Source organism: Tursiops truncatus, chromosome 2 (assembly GCF_011762595.2).
Source record: "Tursiops truncatus isolate mTurTru1 chromosome 2, mTurTru1.mat.Y, whole genome shotgun sequence".
In the NCBI taxonomy this organism is placed as follows: domain Eukaryota; kingdom Metazoa; phylum Chordata; class Mammalia; order Artiodactyla; family Delphinidae; genus Tursiops; species Tursiops truncatus.
The window spans coordinates 76,916,690-76,936,295 of NC_047035.1; the positions used below are offsets into that span (position 1 = coordinate 76,916,690).

The window sequence follows — 19,606 nt, forward strand, 5'->3', positions numbered from 1 at the left end:
TAACTTGTGACCCCTCCAGGCAAAATAAAGGTCCAGAGCTTAACTGGACCCCCCCTTCAGTAGTCTGATGTTTAGAGATGCCATGTTTTTACTCAAGTACCTGTATCCAAAGTCTCAGCCTCCCATTCCTTCCTCCAGGTACAACTGTTTCCGACAAGTTCTGATAAATACAGTTTCCTTCACAGCTACACTTCCAGTGATGTTTTAGTCTTCCCTCCCTCATGCGATTACAGCCCTCTGTCATTTAAAGCTAATTTTGCACTGGAGCCAACAAGGCTACCGGGAGGAGGAAAACTTACCTGGGTTCCAGAGAATCTACTTAAGAAAATAAATGGGCGAACAGCTTTGATGACTCTCGGTGAACATGTCTGCGCTTGCCTTTTATAACATAGCCACTGCAAGGGCAGCAGGAGCTGGGGGTTTGGTTCAAGGCACCAGAGCTTGCTGGCTTCAGAGTCAAAACGGAGGTGTTGGAAATCATGTGTGTGCGTGTGTGTGTGTGTGTGTGTGTGTGTGTGTGTGTGTGACTGCGTGCGTGCGTGCGCCTGTGTGCGTGCACTTTAAAAACAAAAAACACAGTCACAGACATTTCAGAATTTAGCTCTTGGCCAAGGAACTTCTGAGAGTTTGCCAGGCGATACGGAACAAATGAAACATTTAAGACAATGGACTGTCCTGGAAAAGAAAATCCTTGAAAAGAATGCCCCCCGGACACTCCATTACCTTATCCGAAGGGGTTCCACTCTCCACAGAGATCTGGCTCTCGTGCCAGCTCCCCCAGCTTCGTAGTATATCCTCCTGTGAGCAGAGTTGGAGATTAGCTCCTCTGTGCCGAATGCTGACCAGCACCGGGCAGGGAACAGCTCCCTGCAGAGGCTGCTCAGAACCCGCTGTATTTCGAAGCCCTCACAGAGTCAGCAAAACGAGAAGCAAGAGCCAAAGGAAGGCACTACTTCCCAGTCTCTCTTATAAGGGAAAAAGGGTGCTAAAGGGGAGGGAACTGCTAGCCACATACTCATCATGGACACTCATAGACCGTCAGGTGTACAATGGAAAAAGGACTGTCTCTATTTCCACATCAGGAGTCAAAACAGTCCAGTCACATCATCAGACGCGATACCAAATGCTCCAATTCTTTCTCGTTCAGCTCGCTGATGCAGTTTCACATCTTTAGAAAATGTATTTGTACTTGTAAAACATATACGTAGTACTGTGTGAATTCATTTCCATTGTTCTAGGAAGCTGGGCACAAAGCTCTATTCTCAGTTGCTGTTGTCTCCTTTCCTGCATTAACAATAATCTTTTAATGTGTTTTTAACTAAAATGTTTATTTTGGAATAACTCTAGATTTGTAAAAAAAAAAGTTGCAAAGATAGTCCAGAGAGCTTCTGTATAGTTTCACTCAGTTTCCCCTACGGTTATCATCTTACATTACTATGGTACAGTTGTCAGAACTAAGAAACCAACATTGGCACATTATTACTAACTAAACTCAAGACTTTATTTGGACTTCATCAGTTTTTCTATTAATTCTTTTCCTGTTTCAGGATCCCATCCTGGAAGTTGCATTGCATTTAGTTGTTATGTTTTCCCTGTTTCCTTTGGTCTGTTAGAGTTTCTTAGTCTTTCCTTGTTTTTCAGGACTTTGCTAGTTTTGAGGAGTACGGGGCAGGCATTCTGTAACATGTCCCATGAAATGGGTGTGTTTGATGTTTATCTGATGATTATCAAAGTCTGATTTTTAATCCATACAATTGGGACCAACCCATCTATAGCACAGATTATGAGGAATTAAATGAACTATCTTAGTTTAAAGGTATGTCTCATGATAGTGGTCCCTGGATTGCCAGGTATACTGAATCCAGATACTTTGAGAATCTTGTGACCTTGGATCAACACTGATCATTTAATTGCATTTAATTTCACTAATTTAAAATGCTACCTCTACTATAGAGGGTTTGTATATATCACAATCGAATTACTCAAACTCCAGAAGAATCTTGATCTAAATTTTAAGACAACAGGTAATCAATAGAGGGGAAGAGGAAATATGTGGTGATTATTTCCTTCTCTCAAGAAGTATTATAATTATGAGCTGGTTAAAAATATGGGCTTGGGAGTCAGGCAGACCTGAATTTGAATCTATTAGCTGTGTGACCTTGTCAAGTCCCTTCAAATCTCTGTGCATCAATTTCCTCACCTGTAAAATGAGCCTAATAAGGGTACTTAAGTCACAGAATGGTTGTGAGCATTTAATGGGGTTTTTTAAAAAAATAATGAATGTGCACAAAGATGTTCATGGGTGTACAAAATACTATGTATTGCTGATTTTTCCAAATTTTGTTTAAATATAGATGTTTATAAATATGCATCAAAAGCTACATTACCTGGCACAGAAATCCAATAAAACACTGCATTAACAGTGGTTACCTTTTGGTGGTGGGATTATAGAAGATATTCTAAACCTTTTTCAAATGTATGTACTACCAGGAAATATGTAGTAAATATTAAGAAAGAAATCCTAGGCTACTGCAGAGCTCCAACACCCCAGGTGTCTCTGTGCCAGGCCCAGAATAGTAATGATGCTGTACTGACCTAGCCCTGCAGGAAAATTTGTTGAGATTTTCACTGACGCTTCTCCATCCTCAATGAAAGCAAAAGCGGTCTCTCAGGTGGAAACGGTGGAGCAGATCACCCTAGGTCACATGATTTGAGAACTCTCTCCCTCTGACATTTAAAGAATTCTAGAAGGTTAGTCCTTCCCACCTAGGAAATGCGGGTGGTTTGCTCCATTGAATCTCGAAAGGTTACAGAGGTTGAAACAACCTGCCCCCGCTCTCAAACAATTACCCAAGGAGAGGAGGTGAGTGGGTGGGGAGCTGAGGTGCTCTGAAAGCTTGGCTGACAGCTTAGCCTTAGTTTCAGTGAGTTAAGTGACTTATTCCAGGATGCTTGACAAGCCTGAGGCAGAGGCAAGGATCAGAGCTCAGAATGTTAGATTATTCTTTCGGCTTTGCACCCTGGGACGGTCAGCCTCTCTACCCAGCCTGGCTGCTCTCAGGCTTTACAAGGAATGATTTCCTCTGGAAAGTCAGCCCCATTACAGTGGAATCACTTGCATGCCTTCCTGACGCTGGGCACCTTTTTGTGTATTCTTGATTTCCTATTCCTTTGTGCTCTCCCAAATTTCGGTATTCCTGGCTATCCTGGCCAGTTCTGAGGATTGACCTGATGACACGTGACAATGATGAGGCTTATCACGCACCTCACCTAGACAAGCAAAAAATGCCGAGGCATCCTGTGTTGAATGAGAGACCAGTTGCTACAAAAATCCGAGTTCCAGTATAAGGAGCCACTGCTGACTCCCCCCAGTCTCAACTCCTTCATAGGAATAGTCTTTTTATTTTTCCTTACAAAGGAAAGGAAGAGCCTTTTTATTTTTATCTGTCGATTTCTTTTTTCCCCCCAAATACAAATTAGATCACGTGAAATCCTCAGCCAAAGGAAGGCCAGTTTTGCTCTTAACTCAATGATGGCATGCATGCCTTCCTCAGGGGGCCCATTCTGGGAATTCCTATCTGTTTCACTCTCCCCAGCACCTTCTTTCAAATACTTGTCCAGCCTTTCTTTTGGGTCAGGATCTTGTTGAACCACTCAATAGGAGTGCCCACCAAATGACAAGCTTCTCCAAGTAGCATTGTTTCTGCCCAGATGCTTCTAATTTGGTTCTAAATTTAATGACAGGTGCATGTGTGTGGGGGGGAGGAGTAAAGGGCCATGCAAATGTTATTTTAATTGTTTCCAAATTCCTTTCCTTAAAAAAAGAATAGGAAAGGGAAGAGAGAACTAGTGAGTTTTGACGTGTTCCATCTTACATGTAGCCAACTCTGCCAAACTCACTAACAAACTTCAGTTCTGTATCCAACTGCAAGCTTTTGCCTTACTGCAGCAGGATAAGATATTAAAGAGACAGTACGTGGGCTACTGCATAATTTCACTGTTTAAAAAAAAAGGAGGGCTTCCCTGGTGGTGCGATGGTTAAGAATCCACCTGCCAATGCAGGGGGCATGGGTTTGATCCCTGGTCCGGGAAGATCCCATATGCCGTGGAGCAACTAAGCCCATGCGCCACACCTACTGAGCCTGAGTGTCACAACTACTGAAGCCCGTGCACCTAGAGCCCGTGCACCACAACAAGAGAAGCCACCATAATGAGAAGTCTGAGCACTGCAACAGAGTAGCCCCCGCTCGCTACAACTAGAGAAAGCCTGTGCACAGCAACAAAGACCCAACACAGCCAAAAGTAAATAAATAAATATTTTAAAAAATAAATTAAAAGTTTAAAAAAGGAAAAGAAAATCGCAACTGAGTAGGATCACATGACATTATCTAGTGTAGGGAATCCTTAATTCCAAGGGAAATCAGGTCAGCCTAACTTCTCTACTCAGAGATAACTGCCAGCCACTGGACCAGTGCCAGGAAGGCTAGACACCATTCCGGGTCACATCTGGTTCCCATGAAGGGATACACAGAGGACAGAGCAAGCAGAAAGAGGTTCAGAACAATAAAGGATATACATTGCCAATGGGTAGTTTCTAAGATGCACAGTAACACACTCAAGCACATTGCTCCTGGGGGTCCTTTGGAACATAAAATAAGGAAGGAGCCCTGGCTGGAGACTCAGCATCTCTGGGTTTCAGGCTCCCATCTGAAATCATCCAGTGTGTGACCTTTGGCAGGAGCCTGACTTAGATGATTTCTAAGATGTGTGAATGTGATCATGTGTTTCTAATGAAGTAAAAGAAATGCAGTTAATGAGGTTCCCGTAGGCATCGTGCAAAACCAAAGAATGTATTACGAGCGATCTGGGAGATCAGACTTGTTGCAGTCCTAAGTTCAGTCTAATTTACATCTGAGATTTGATTTTTTAAAATATATCAGAGTTCCATAGTTACAGAGGCCAAGCTTTTTATACTCTGTTCCTCTATATATAAACAGAATACTAAAGGATGCTTCAGTGTGAATTTAAGACCTAGATTAATATCTTCCATCTCCTGATTTTGAATTTTGGAAAAGCATCCTTTGAGTAGATAACCAGAGATCCAAAGAAAGCATCATCCTCAGCAGTACATGCCGCCCCGGCACCATCCCCTGCTAATCCAGCTCTGGTTGGATACTGACATTTGGTTTCTCCAATCCTGTTTGATGATAAGCAGAATGAAATCACTGAACTTCACCTTCATAGCACATAAAAGGGGGAGTAATAGAGATAATCTGCCTTTGAAGAGCCTGGTGAATAATTTATGTAAGTGCACAGACTCACTAGAATGACCATCCTGATTTCCATCACAAAATTGGGTTCTTCAGGGCTTCCCTGGTGGCGCAGTGGTTGAGAGTCCGCCTGCCGATGCAGGGGACACGGGTTCGTGCCCCGGTCGGGGAAGATCTCACATGCCGCGGAGCGGCTGGGCCCGTGAGCCATGGCCGCTGAGCCTGCGTGTCCGGAGCCTGTGCTCCGCAACGGGAGAGGCCACAACAGTGAGAGGCCCGCGTACCGCAAAAAAAAAAAAAGCATCCTTCAGTCTACAATTAATGCTACCAGAAACTCCTTAGATTTGGAAGCAACCACAGAAAACAAAGGGATTGAAAAGCACCACAGAATTGCTTGCCTAAGAAGCAGCATGTGTATATAGCTATTCCTGTGAGCACGCTCAAGCACACTGCCTTTCCTGTTTTACAACTGCAACCCATGACTGGAGGGAAGTTCGTCAATTAACTAACACTTACAGAATTCATCTGTCTCCACATCCAAAAGCCAACTCTTTAGTCTGAGTCACCGGAGACAGGAGACAAGAGAAGGATGAAGCTACTGCCTTACCTGTGCTGGGAATCATTCTGGTCTGTAGATGGTATTGTCAAACACTCATCGTGACCATGGAAAAGACGTACTACGTGCCCACCAAGTAGGTATCCTGTAAGAGAATTATATCCTACCATGAGCTTACAGGAAGTTGAATAATGAGAACACTGTATTTAAAAAGGGTAAATTCATTCATATCTGAGTCAGTTATGGAAAACACCAAGAGAAAAAGCATTTGGGAAATGACAGATTCCACGACTTCAGGTCTCAGGTAGAAAAGACAAGAAAGTCAAAACAATTCTAACATTGAAAGTTAAACAGGGTTTCAGAGATGAGCAAGTCCAATACCAAAAGGGAGGGTGAAAACAATGTGTCAATTCATATCATTAAAAGCCAAAAGGTCACCTGTAACTAATATAATGTTGTGTATCAATTATGCCTCAATAAAAATAATGCAACATTTAAAAATACACACACACACAAGGCCAAAAGGAAATTTAAGCTGCTACTCTTAGGAGGATAAGGATTTTCCAGTTGTTTAGGATATAAATACATCCAACACCAAGTTCCTGGATAAACTGTTACAATCTGGATGTGTATACTTTGTGGCAAATTCCCAATCAAACTGCAACCATGAGAAAGAAAGAAGGTGCGGGGAAGGGGGAAGCAAACTGTTATTCCGAGCTCTCTTAGGAGGAGCTACTTTTCCAACGCGTTAAATAAACACAGATCAAACCAGGACACTATTTCTACAGCACCAAGGAGAAGGCAGAATAACATTCCAGTGTCTCTGAGTGGACAAGCACAGAGGCAGCTATCAACGAGCCCTTAGCTTTCAGAATAAGGAAAGGAATCTCAATAGCCATGGAGTTCAGAGATGGATAGGAAACAATGAACTTCAAGGACTCGATGACCAGTTAGTCTTCAAATAAACTGTGAGCCTCCATTTAAACAACACAGTAGTAGGAGAGGGGCCCCAGTCTGAGCTTTATCTCGCATGAAGAAATGAAATTCGTTATCCCTTTGAATTAAAAAATTCTCCCAGCTAGACAGTTCTCAGGAGACAAATGGACTTAATATGTTCCATGTCTGTATCAGGATTTTGAGAAAATCACATAATTAGATCACTTTAGGGGCTGTCAAACTATTTAGGGTGTTGGAGCAAAACAGCAAGAAGGAAAAGTTATGCCACAGTAGAAAAGGGTGTTATCAATGCATCTTATACAGGGACAGTCTGATATTCCCTGGTTCATTTTTCTTCATCCAGGCAAGGCAAGTTCTTTTTAAACTTCCCTCGAATATTTAGAAGTCATTTTATCATTTTCCTCTCTCTTACTGTACTAATATTTGCAACTGCATACTTTTTTGCATTAAAATAATTCATGATATACTGTAGGGGAATTGTTAACAGCCAGTTTGTTTAGAAAATTAACCCCTTCCATGATCATATTTTTTAAAAACATTTTTATTGGAGTATATTGCTTTACAATGTTGTGTTAGTTTCTGCTGTATAGCAAAGTGAATCAGCTATATGTATACATATATCCCTATGCCCTCCCTCTTGCGTCTCCCTCCCACCCTCCCTATCCCACCCCTCTAGGTGGTCACAAAGCACCGAGCTGATCTCCCTGTGCTATGCAGCTGCTTCCCACTAGCTAGCTATTTTACATTTGGTAATGTATATATGTCCATGCTACTCGATTAAACTCTCCATCGTCTCATGATGGTGAGGCCATGCTCCCTTTGGAGCCCACCATTTACAGTCCTCAGGCTCCTCCAATCAATATCCGACTCCACAGAGGAAACTGCTAAATGCTGGGGCATCACAGCATCTTAGTTGAAACATACCAGGGCAGTAATCAGGAAAGAAGGGTCATAAGAAAGATCACTCACTCTCTCAAGGGCTGAAGTGGGTTTCTCACCAGCGGATGCTGAGAGAGCATTTTGCAGTCGGATGACTCAAGTGATCAGCTACCCAGGCTCTATCACAAGGGCACTCAATACTTCTAAAAGTATTGTTGTGAAGTGATATGCAATTAATTAATCTCCACAAGCCCTCTTTTGGGACTGGGCAATAATTTTATTCCTATAGCGGAAATGAAAAAAAATCAACACGGAGAAGAGTCAGTCAAAAGTTCCTTGGGGAAGATTTTTTAACCCAGTTCCTTGACTCCTGATAGAAAGGGAATGATTGACAATAGATTTAGAGCGGTGGGTGAGTTCTGGTGTGAAAGAAGAGAGCTAAAAACATATCCTGCTTTTGAAAGGTCTTCCATCAGTTGCCAGAAGAGTTACAAATTTGTTGTTTCCTGATTATTCAATTTAGCTATGACGTCTCCTGAAACGGGGGTATCACCTTAACAACTCTCAGGTTTCCCTCTATTTTCCAACATCATGAAACAGAGAGGCATTCCAAGTTTGAAACTACTAGGCTCAAGCTTTAAAACAGGGTTAAAGCCTGTGAGTTGAGTATTTTTAAAAATCCTAATCTTGCTATAAAGGGCTAGAATGTGATGTGATACGTCATTGACATTTGATTACTGTGCTCAACTGTGATATTACCCACGCGCAAGGTAAGGCCAGTGTATTTATTATACAACTTGAAAGGTGTATTGTCTTTGCCTGGCTCCAAGAAATAGGATATGTTGAACAAACTTTGATGATCTTACTTCTAAGAGAACAAGAAAATATGGAGAAAATACCATTTGTTGTTTTTAAATGGGCTTCCATAAATACAAGTAAAAGCAAATGGCCAAATATCTTTTTACTATAAAGTCCTTCTCCCACCTGTATGGAGAGGTGCACTGGGGAGAAATATTTTAAAAAGCCACCTTCTTGGCAAATAATGTCTTCTCAAACTGAACCTGCTAAGGTCTGTATACTTCTAACCATAAATAAAAATGAAAAGTCGGTGGGAGAGGGAAGGTACATCTCCAAGGTCCTGAATACACACAGTGCCAAAACAATAGTGAACTCGAAAGGATTGAAAAAGCATGTCAGGAGTGCTCACGTAATCAGAAATCAGGACAGAAAATCATCCACACTAACATCAGAGAAAGGAATTCAGGTGAACCAAAATCACGCTGTGTACCGGGACATTCAGGCAGGAGCTGTGAAGTCGCAGAAAATGACAATATACGTAGCACAAGACAAACGGGCAGGCTGAGGGTTGAATACACACAAAGAAGCACACCTTCTTCGATGCTACTTCCCGAGCACGTAGGATGTACGTTCCAGAGTGTTTGCATAAAGGAGGCATCCACTTGTATGTTACCATTTGATATTGAGAGATGCTGCAGCAGAAACAGAAATGAGACATCCTTTAAATCACCAGGCCAGTCCTGACAGAAGCAGCTCACCTAGAACTTCAAGGATTGAATTAAACAGCCTTACTGTCATCGGGCTTTTTCTACGTAGCCTGTGGGAGATTGTTCCACCCAATCTAGAAGCAGCTTCAAAGCGGGACACTTTATTCAGGGAAGAGGAAGTATTCAGCTACAGAGGGGGCAGACAAGACTCCATTTCCTCAGCTGGATCCCTGATTCAACAGGAAGTTATAAAATGTCTATTCTTGGTAGGAGGAGGGAACTCACAAGTGGGAAAAATTACTCCAGCCTTTGGTCTAGGCAAAGTAAAATGTGCTGGTAGGATTGGCGCTGAGAAGCTTAAAAACTTATCTCTGACATTTCTCTGATCTGCAAGGTATTGCCCCACCTCCACCCCCTAAGGGCCTGACTTCAACGATGCTTGCCTAGTACCATCCCCAGGTGCAAAATCTCACCTGCCTCTTCTAACCACTGTGACATCCCACACACTGAAACATGTACAATTCTCTTTCTCCCTCCAAACATAAGTTTATGTTTTTATATCCAACACTTTCTGGCTTGTTCTTCATTGGACAAGAGCTAAACAACGTGATAAACTGAGAGTGATGGTAACTAATGTGTTAATAGTTGGCTTTCTAAGGAAGAGCCTGGGGGCATTTAAGCAGAGTTTGCTGGGAACAGTACTTTAATCTAAAAAACTAACAGTTACATTCCAGGCCCCATGATAAACTGGCCGGAGAGAGGATTTAATCACCTCTCAATTATACCGTGTAAAGGTATCTTATCCTACTCAATCTAACGTGGTTCTGTTCTCCCTGGCCATCTATTCCTAAAAGAAACTACTCTGGAAATGAAAGATGCTTGTGTTAGGAGGTACTTACAAGGTATCTTTCAGAGGATACGCTGACAAGGATGAGGTCATCACCAATTCGAACCTTTTCTCCCTCAGACCTCTGCTTGGAAGCGGGATGTATGGTCCACCAACAGGCTTCTCCTACACAAAGGCTCCTTGAGTTAGTGACTGCTTCTTGGAAGCCCGTGTCCCTAATTCTGTCCCTCATTCTGTCCCTCATTCTCCTTCCTCCTGATGAGAATCCCTGAAACACGCATGCACGTGCTCACGCACACTCCAATTTCTATTTATCTATAAGCATTCCAGTTACCCCCACATCTGCGCTTGTGTGTGTTTATCATTTTCATTTTCTCTAGAGACAGAAAGACAGTATTTGGAAAAGAGTACTGGAGGTCAGAAGCTACAGAAGGCTTTGAGTATTTTTAATTCATATGGTAATATGCTTTTTTTTCACAAGTACCTACAAATCTTTAAGAAATGACTTCATTGGTCTACTGACCACTTACAGACTTTTATCTTTGCCCCACCCCTTCCCCATGAAATTCTACTAAATCATCAGTAATTCCACTAAAAAAAAAAAAAAAAAAAAAAAATCAGAGGTTTTTCAGAAGGCCTAAATCTACGAGGACTAAGACAGCAGGTGAGAAGTTAATAGCAAAGAAGAAAAATTGACATTTTGGAAAAAGGAATGTAGATAGATGCTTTTAGCCAAGAGAAAGCTACAAGTCCAGTCTTTGGGTAAGAAAATGGATGACAAGTTGATCTCAAGAAATAAGGCCACTCCTGCTACATATTCTCCAGAAACTCTCTGGAATTGGAGGTAACAGTTCCCTGTGAAGGCAACCATAGAAGATGGGGTTGAAAACAGGAGGACTGGCTGAAGGTTTTTTTTTGTTTTTTGTTTTTGTTTTTGTTTGCGGTACGTGGGCCTCTCACTGTTGTGGCCTCTCCCGTTGCGGAGCACAGGCTCCGGATGCGCAGGCTCAGCGGCCATGGCTCACGGGCCCAGCCGCTCCGCGGCATGTGGGATCTTCCCGGACCGGGACACGAACCCGTGTCCCCTGCCTCGGCAGGTGGACCCTCAACCACTGCACCACCAGGGAAGCCCTGGCTGAAGGTTTTAAGCAAACATTTAACCTTCTGCATCCCTTTCTTTATCCTGCATGCCAGGTGACTCTTCCCCCTCCACTGTACAAAAGAATAGAAGTTAAATCCATGGAACGACTTCCATGGATCAGGCACTGTCAGACAAGGAAGTAAAGAGTATTGCTGAAGGGCTTCCCTGGTGGCGCAGTGGTTGAGAATCTGCCTGCTAATGCAGGGGACACGGGTTCGAGCCCTGGTCTGGGAAAGATCCCACATGCCACGGAGCAACTGGGCCCATGAGCCACAACTACTGAGCCTGCGCGTCTGGAGCCTGTGCTCCTCAACAAGAGAGGCCGCGACAGTGAGTGCCCGTGCCCTGCGATGAAGAGTGGCCCCCACTCGCCGCAACTGGAGAAAGCCCTCGCACAGAAACGAAGACCCAACACAGCCAAAAATAAATAAATAAATAATATTAAAAAAAAAAAAAAGAGTATTGCTGAAAATGGAGAATAATTAGAATTCTTTGCCCTGATTAGTAAAACCCCAGCTCCTCTTCCTTTACCTCCATTCCTCAGCTTCCAGAATGCCAGCTGCGATGCTGAACCTCCCCCCAACCCAAATGAAGATTACTCTTTAGGGAAGCCAAACTACCCAACATAAAAGAAACCTGTTTGGGCATCTCCAGTGCAATGCCTAGGTCCCTGATAGATTACCCCAAAGCGAGGCTTAAGAGATGGGAAGCCACTCACACAGTCAGGACTTCCTGTCGCTTTTTACCGCCTTGATCTAAACATCAGTGGGGACCAAGGATGACCTGACATGTGAGGAAAGTCTCTAACGTGAATGACGGGAACAAACCAAAAAGTGGGTAAAGGGAAAACACGAAGATTACAGACAGCTAAAGATAACTTTAAGCAAATCTTAGAATTAATCATCTCAGAGAGATAAGAAAAAGTAACATTCATGAAGCAGCTATGAGAGTAACCATGAAGGATCGCTTCAAAGAAAAAGAAAAATCTTTGTTCCTGAAAAAGAGAGAAAGAAACAGGAAGGTTAGAGGATAAAGTTGAAAAATTCTCCCAAAATGAAGAACGAAGGAAAACAGATTAGAAACAAGACTGAAAAGAAAATTAGAAAACCGGTCTAGAGGAGTTCCAAAAAGCAAGAACAGAGAAAACAAAGGGAAGAGATTAACAAAGAGATAATATTAAAATTTTCCCAAGGCTGAAAGACAAACATTTTCAGATTGAAGAGGCCTGCAGAGTCCCTAGCACAGTGGAGAATGGACACACACACCAGGGTCCACTCCTGTGACACTAAGAACAAGAAGGATCCAGGACAAGACATAGCACTGCAGAACTGCAGACATCAGGGCAAAAGAGAAGATCCAAGTAGCTCTCAGAAAATGTCAACAGGTCACACACGAAAGATCAGGAATCAGAATGTAGACATCTCACAGCCAGACCAAAAGCTAGAAGAAAACCTCCAGGATGCTGAGAAAAAAATATTTCCAACGTAGAATACTCTTATGAATTACTTGTAAAGCTGGAATTAAGAAACTTTCAGACAACAATTTTTCTCCCATGGATCTTTTCTGTAAAAGCTACTGGAAATGGAGTCCCCCCAAACGATGTGATAAACCAATAAAGGAGAAAAACATGAGATCCAGGAAATACAGGATCTTGGAGAGAGAAAACGGGAATTTCCCGGATGACAGTGGATGTTTCTAAGAAGATGAAACTGACAGAACAGCTCTTGTGACTGAATGTAATCAGGGGAGAGTTTCTGTTCTATGGGACGGTTTAGAAATGAATGACTGGGTCACGGAAAGTAAAGCAACAAACAAGGCAATTACTGAGTACTGGAAAACTCAAAAGCAATACAGTAAAGTGAACTGACCATAGTATATCATGAGTCTCACTTGCAAATGAAAGTTACAGTTATGCCAATGTAAGTAGTTAATATTGACTTTGGTAGTTACATAAAAAATGGATGCAAATATATTGGGAGGGTGGAAAGAAGACAGGGAAGAGTGGAGACTAAGAGCTAAATTTTTATTATTCATTTAGGACATCAATAGATCATACCTAATTGGAAAGAATAACTAAATAGCAGTAAACTGTATGACTCGCACACAAGTGAGGAACATACTAGAGGAGCTGAAAGTGGACGCCCCAGAGACGCAGGAATCCAGAACGCGGACGGGGTGGGCAGGAGATGGATGTTTCCAGTAAGCATAGGACTACTGTGTCTCTCTTTTAACTATGTACGGGTATTACTTTGATTTACTTTGGATAAATAAGTATGATCATTTTGATTACGTTTTGATTAAACTTAAAATTTCATAACAGAAGAGGCTGCCCTCTACATCTGTATATATCCATTATGTGCTCTGGACCACTGAGAGGGACCAGGATGAAGGGGTCCTCAAGAGGCACACGGGAGAAGAGAATCCTTGTTCTCTCGTCCTCTCCTGGGAACAGCGTAGTGGCCTGGAGCCCAGGGACAGGGCCAATCCCCAAATCAGTAGGATGTGCACCGGCCAGGCGAAGGTCCTAAAATACCTAATAGTACATTTAGTGGGGATTTTTTTTTTCATTTTTTTCCAATTCTAACCTAATTCTAAAGCTATGTCTAAAACCAAAACAACAACAAAAAACTTTTAAAAGGAGAAAAGAAAGAACCCAATAAGCAAAATCAAGGGCAAAATGGTCACCAGTTCTGTTAGGTCAGTCAAACCATTTATTACCCACTGTGCAGGGGGAAAAGTTTCCAGAAGTGTTCAAGAAACTGCTTCCAAGCTTCTACTCACATTCTCCTAGAGATTCAACTCAACTACTTGTTTTCAACCCAGAAGAGGTTTCTGAGCCAAAAGTGCATTCACAGAATGACCTGGGTAAAAAACAAGGCTTTTCTGTTGGATCCTGAGTGACTCTCCTCTTGAAGACAGAAGACCCACTCCAGGCCATACTGAACCATATCTGAGCTGCACGAGCGCTCTCCTCCTCCCCAGCAAACAGCAAGCTGGTCTTCTTCAAGGAGAACATGAAATGGGTTGGGGGTGAGGGAGGTAAATAAATTATTTTAGGCTCTAGGCTTTCATGAACACCTGGTCAACACCTTCCCCTCTGTCTTTCTGCCAAAGTCAGCTTCTGATCAGCTACCTTGAACTTGGGTTGGTGCATGTGTTTCCTTAATCTGTCAGCAGAATTCACACCAAGTCTGATTTTAGGAATTTAGAAAAAAAAGTGCTAGAAAGAGTAATATTCTCTGCTGCTATTTCCCTCTATTTTTATTGGAGGCTCTAATAATTAAAAAAAAAAATAGGTTTCCTGAACACACGACTAGAAAGTGGTTATTTCTCAAATTTCTTCCCAATTCTCAAAAAGTCTGAATTCATTTTACTGGTATAAATAGAATGACCATATATGACTTTTCCGGTTATGTGCTCTAAGACTGACAGCTGGTTTATACTTAGAGGTCAACTTACACTCAGAATGTGTGGCACTCCACTCATTTTGTCATTTTCAACAAAGGTTGACAACACCTTAGAGGAAATTATATTTTAAGAATAACACTTTAGCTGAAAACAAAGCAACCTCAAATCAAATTCAAATATAATCTGATTTCAGGAAGAAAAAAAAAAAACCCTAAAGAGGCAGGCTCACTCTTCTGCTCTGTACAAAAAGGAGGAGAGGGAGGGGCTCTCGTCAGGCATTCTGGATGTGACTGTGCACGATGCAGAAACTGCAAATGCACATGGGTTAAACCCTAGATTTTTTTTTTCTAGATTATCTGTAAAATCAGACAATCTGGATCATCCCCTTATGAATGGACGTAGTTTCAGCAAGACCATATGGACTTTGTCCTTGTTTGACTACCCAACAATGGAACTCTCTTCCTATTTGGGGGAAAATGTCATGATATTAAAGACTGAGACTTTGAGACTCTTCCTGCAGTGTGACCTAGGCTGTTTGCTCTTCCCTTGCCTTTGTTTCTGCCCATTTTCTAAGGCTGGGGCTCAGCTTCAGAGCAGGTCTACACAATATCCTTCCAGTAAACTCTCATTCTGCTTGAGTTAATGGAATTAGTTTCTGCTGTTTGCAACCAAGAATCCTGATTGGTCCATAAGCCCAACCTCTAAATAGAGCAGAAATTATGTATGTAATGCCCTTGGCAGATAGATTGCCCATGAATACTTCCAGCCACAGGGAACATCCTCCTTCCCGAGGCCAGCTGTTCCTCTACTGGATACTTGCAGATATTACAAAATGGTTTCCTTCTTTGAGACGAAATGGGCCTCTTTTCAACTTCTATCCATTGCTCCACTGGTCTTTGGAATAACCCACAGCAAGTCAGCCCCTTCTTTGATACTATAACTAGAAATATTTGTTGACAATTATCTTAGCCCTCTGTTCTTCATTTCTGGTGTCCAGAGAGAACCTGCATCTTCCTGGTCACCACCTTTCTTAGGATCCATCACTTGACTGTCATTATTTTCGACTGAACTAAAAAAAAAAAACAGCCAGTGTTCCCCAAACTATATGATGGTATATGAGGTATAGCACTGGCGGTGGAGGGCAATTAAACAACATTGAATCATATAGTGAGAAATTTCTTTTATTACTTTTAAGCCTTCTGATTCTACCAGAAAGTTTTCACTTCGGAGCTCGTATATCATGAACACTTTTCTAATATTTGCCAACACCTCTTCAATTATTTAGTGACATGGTTTTCTTTTCTCTATATTTATTTTTAAGGCAAGCAATACCAGTTTTCTACTTATACCAATGATTTTAGTTTAGTCTTATTATAAAATTATAAGTACAAAGTAAGTAAATGTAAAGAAAAATATAAATAATAATAAAAGTGATGTACAGGAATGGCAAACACCGCGATGGTGGATGTCATTGACTAACATTTGGGAAACACTGCTTTAAAAATAGCTGGTTCACTGCAGAATAAAATGGGACTACTCTTTTTAAAGATTTTTTTTTTAATGTGGACCATTTTAAAAATCTTTATCGAATTTGTTACCATATTGCTTCTGTTTTGGTTTTTTGGTCACGAGGCATATGGGATCTTAGCTCCCCAACCAGGGATCGAACTGTACCCCCTGCACTGGAAGTCGAGGTCTTAACAACTGGACTGCCAGGGAAGTCCCAGAACTACTTCTCTGATCTCAACACTATACTTCATTATGTAAACACTTATTATGCTATCTTTGTTTTTTAGCGATTATTCATTACCATTGGTTTCTTTCAGGAATAACTTCTCTACTTACTTTTGGTTCCTAACCCTAAAAATTGTTTTTCTTTGAGACTCTGGCAGACTGTGGTTAAAACATTATGCTTGCCCTCATTCTTAGTTCCTATGTTTTCATTACACATTCTTTTTTTAAATTCTCCAAAGTTTTATCAGACCAGGTTGATACTGACCACTTTGGTTTGGAATCCCAAATGAGTAGCATTCAGTACCCTTCTCAAAAGCCCTTAGCCCAAGACCCCACTGAGCAGCAGACCTAGGTATGTTGACTTACCTGTGGCATGTTCCCGTAGACCTACATCAAAGGCAAGTTTATCTGTCTGGGATCTTGATGTAGTCAAACACGTTAGATACTGTGGAACAAGAGTAGATGCTAGTGAAGTCATACTCTTCTGTCAAATCTTGGCATCTCACCACTAGTTGGCTTCCAGTTGTCAATTTCAACATTGAGCTACTATGAAAAGGGCCTGTTTATCTTGTTCATTGCTACAGTGCTTCTGGGACATATTTTTGTAAAATATTTAAAACCTCAAAGATGTTCTTACCTGATGACCCAGTGATTTAACTCATAGGACTATGAGGAATAAGTTTTGAAATAGAAAAAGGCTGAAATATTAAATATGCTTTTGTTCAAAGATACTCTGAGAAACTTTTAAACTGGGAACAATATAAACAGAACATAAATGGCCAACAATAATGGAAAGGTTGATAAACTTTGGTACTTTATTTTATGGAATATTATGTTACCATGAAGCATATTTTTCAAGAGTGTAACAATATGGAATATACACAAAATAGTGTACTTATATAGTTGCCACGTATGCAAAACTTAAATGCCTAGCACCCAGGCTAAAGGGAATTACACCAAATTGATAACAAGTTGTCTTTGGACAGTGGGAGCGACCGCAACGATGCCCCCATTTCTATTTATTTTCTGTTTTTCAAATTTTCTATGAGCTTTAGAACTTCTCAAATAACGCCTATGTTTTTTTTTTCTGATGATAAAAATACATGTGCATGTAAAAGTTAAAAATTATTTTAAAAAATAACTTAATAAAGGAAAAAAGTACACAGCCTGTTCCCTGCCTCCTTTTATTGACAGGCACAGTGGGTGGTCTTAGAATTAGACTGGGAGGCGGATATGCACTTGGCACAAACTTGCTGAGTTATACTTCTAGTTCACTGCAACAGGAAAATGGAGAATCACTGTATTATACAGTCATCTTCACAGGCTGCATGCTCAATGCTGCTCCTAAAAGGAACTGGCCAGGATAGAGTTCATGTTAACCATGAGTGGTATTTCTTGGGAGTGAGGGGCAACCAACCTAAGGATGAATAATGTAAACCTTCCTCTCTCTAGCACAATGCTAGCCTGAGTTTTCAAAGCCAGAAGCGTGCTTTTTGAGCTTTTGTTTATTCTATTTAGGTAGAAAAAGAGAGGTATTAGGGTTTTATTTACCCTATGGATAAGGACCAGATGCTTAAAGATGAATGATCACCTCTCAATTCTAGAGAGTGTCAGGGTGCAAAAGTTTCCCCACTCTCTGTCCCCATCTCCTGCTCAGATAACCTTCGATTTGGTCACTTTTGTTATTTCTCCTTTGGCACGAGGGATTATCACAGATGAATGTTCAGGCTGAAAAGGTCAACTTCTTACCAGTGCTCAGGAAAAAAAAAAAATGCTGCAATAAATAAATCATTTAAGAGGCAGCTGCTGCTCTCGCTGCCAATTTGATAGTTCAAGCTTTGAGACAAACTTTGCAGCTGCTGCAGGTATGAAATGTGTGAAAATAAAGTCTTGAATTCATGTCACAGTTTTCCACTAGGGCTAGAGAAAGAAATCTTCCTTATACTGATAGCGAGGGAGAATGATACATGTAGGAACTGGGGGTAAAGGTTATTAGAGTTGGTACATATTATACTTGATCGAGATCATGATATTCCTCTTAACACTCCCTGCAAAAGAACTGCAGTATCTGTGTTTAACAAATTATATTTATTTAAAACTTGAAAAAATTTTCAAGTTATAGTGAGTAATCGCCATTTCAGTTAATTCTGGTTCTAGATCCCTGAATAGATCAAAGCCTGACCTGCTTCCTGTGACTGCTTTGCTCATTGTCTGTCTCCCACCTCTGGATTAACATAATACCTTCAAATTCTTCCAGGACTAAAGGCACCAGATACCATCCTATTTCCTTTCGCTAGTAAAAGAGGAGAAATTTCACAAAAAATCCATTTGATTGCTTTTTCTCCTACACTGGTTATGCTCGTATACGTCATATGTGCAAGTCATCAGTTATTCCACGGTTTATTTGATCATCCATTCAACAGATATTTACTGAGCATCTAGTATATCCAGGCACTGCACTCGGTCCAGGTAGGTTTAGTTAAATAAATTTAAAACAAGACACGGTCCTTCTCTGGAGTGGGGAGGAAGGTGGTCAGACATTAAACAAACACAAATATATAAGTGCTCAGTGAGGTAAGTTCCAGGAAGGAAACGCTAAGACAGTAACGTGCTATAGTTACTTCCATTTCAAATGATTCCCGCTGATTACTTAACCTGATCTAGACACTTGCTGGTTTCCTGCCCTTTCTTCCCTCCTCATCTTTCCCCTCCTCCTTGAATGGTGAAAGCGGATCCAGAGATGCTTACCATTCCGCTGAAGGAGTGCCGCAGGAGAATCGCGTGGCCGTACAGCAGGGTCCTGTGGCCACCCCCTTGTGCAGCCTGTGGGGAAGGAGGGCAAGAAATGTCAGCACCGGCCAGGCACGGCCTCTCTGATGGCAAAGAAGCACAAGAATTCTTGGAAGACAGACTACAAAGAAAAGACCCATGGAGAAGCTCCCAAGGAATTCATTCTAGAAGCGAGTGGCCAGCCTACAGGCGGGGGGTGGGGGCGGGGCGGAGGGGGGCGGGGCGGAGACTGGTGACCACAGCCATGCAACATCCCTGGGAGAGCGTGTGTGGGGCTTCTTCTTGAAAACAGCCCCTGCCTGGGATCAGCGGAAACCCAGAGCCGTTCTACTAGAGAAGCACGTAAATTAGATCGTTACTGCTTACCTTCCTTTGAAACTTCTCAGAAGCGTTCAGAGTGAGAGAGAGAAACACATGTGATGTAACTACAGCCTAGCGACAAAAAGGCAGCTTGGGGGCAGGCATATGGTCACAGTCTGTGCCTTGTGGTCTTTCCTCTTCAAGGCACTTTTGCCTCCT

At 41.8% G+C, this 19,606-nt stretch overlaps 1 protein-coding gene across 1 annotated transcript in view; it reads right to left on the bottom strand.

Moving 5' to 3' along the window:
- The window catches only part of RYR3 (ryanodine receptor 3), a 366,040-nt gene that overhangs the window by 290,164 nt on the left and 56,270 nt on the right, over positions 1–19,606 (bottom strand). Inside the window, exons 4-9 of the mRNA XM_073799899.1 lie at positions 19,046–19,120; positions 16,664–16,742; positions 10,067–10,179; positions 9,053–9,152; positions 5,878–5,971; positions 724–798 (exon numbers count right to left, since the gene is read on the bottom strand). Coding sequence (XP_073656000.1) covers positions 724–798; positions 5,878–5,971; positions 9,053–9,152; positions 10,067–10,179; positions 16,664–16,742; positions 19,046–19,120 — 536 coding nt within the window. The remainder of the gene's footprint in view (positions 1–723; positions 799–5,877; positions 5,972–9,052; positions 9,153–10,066; positions 10,180–16,663; positions 16,743–19,045; positions 19,121–19,606) is intronic.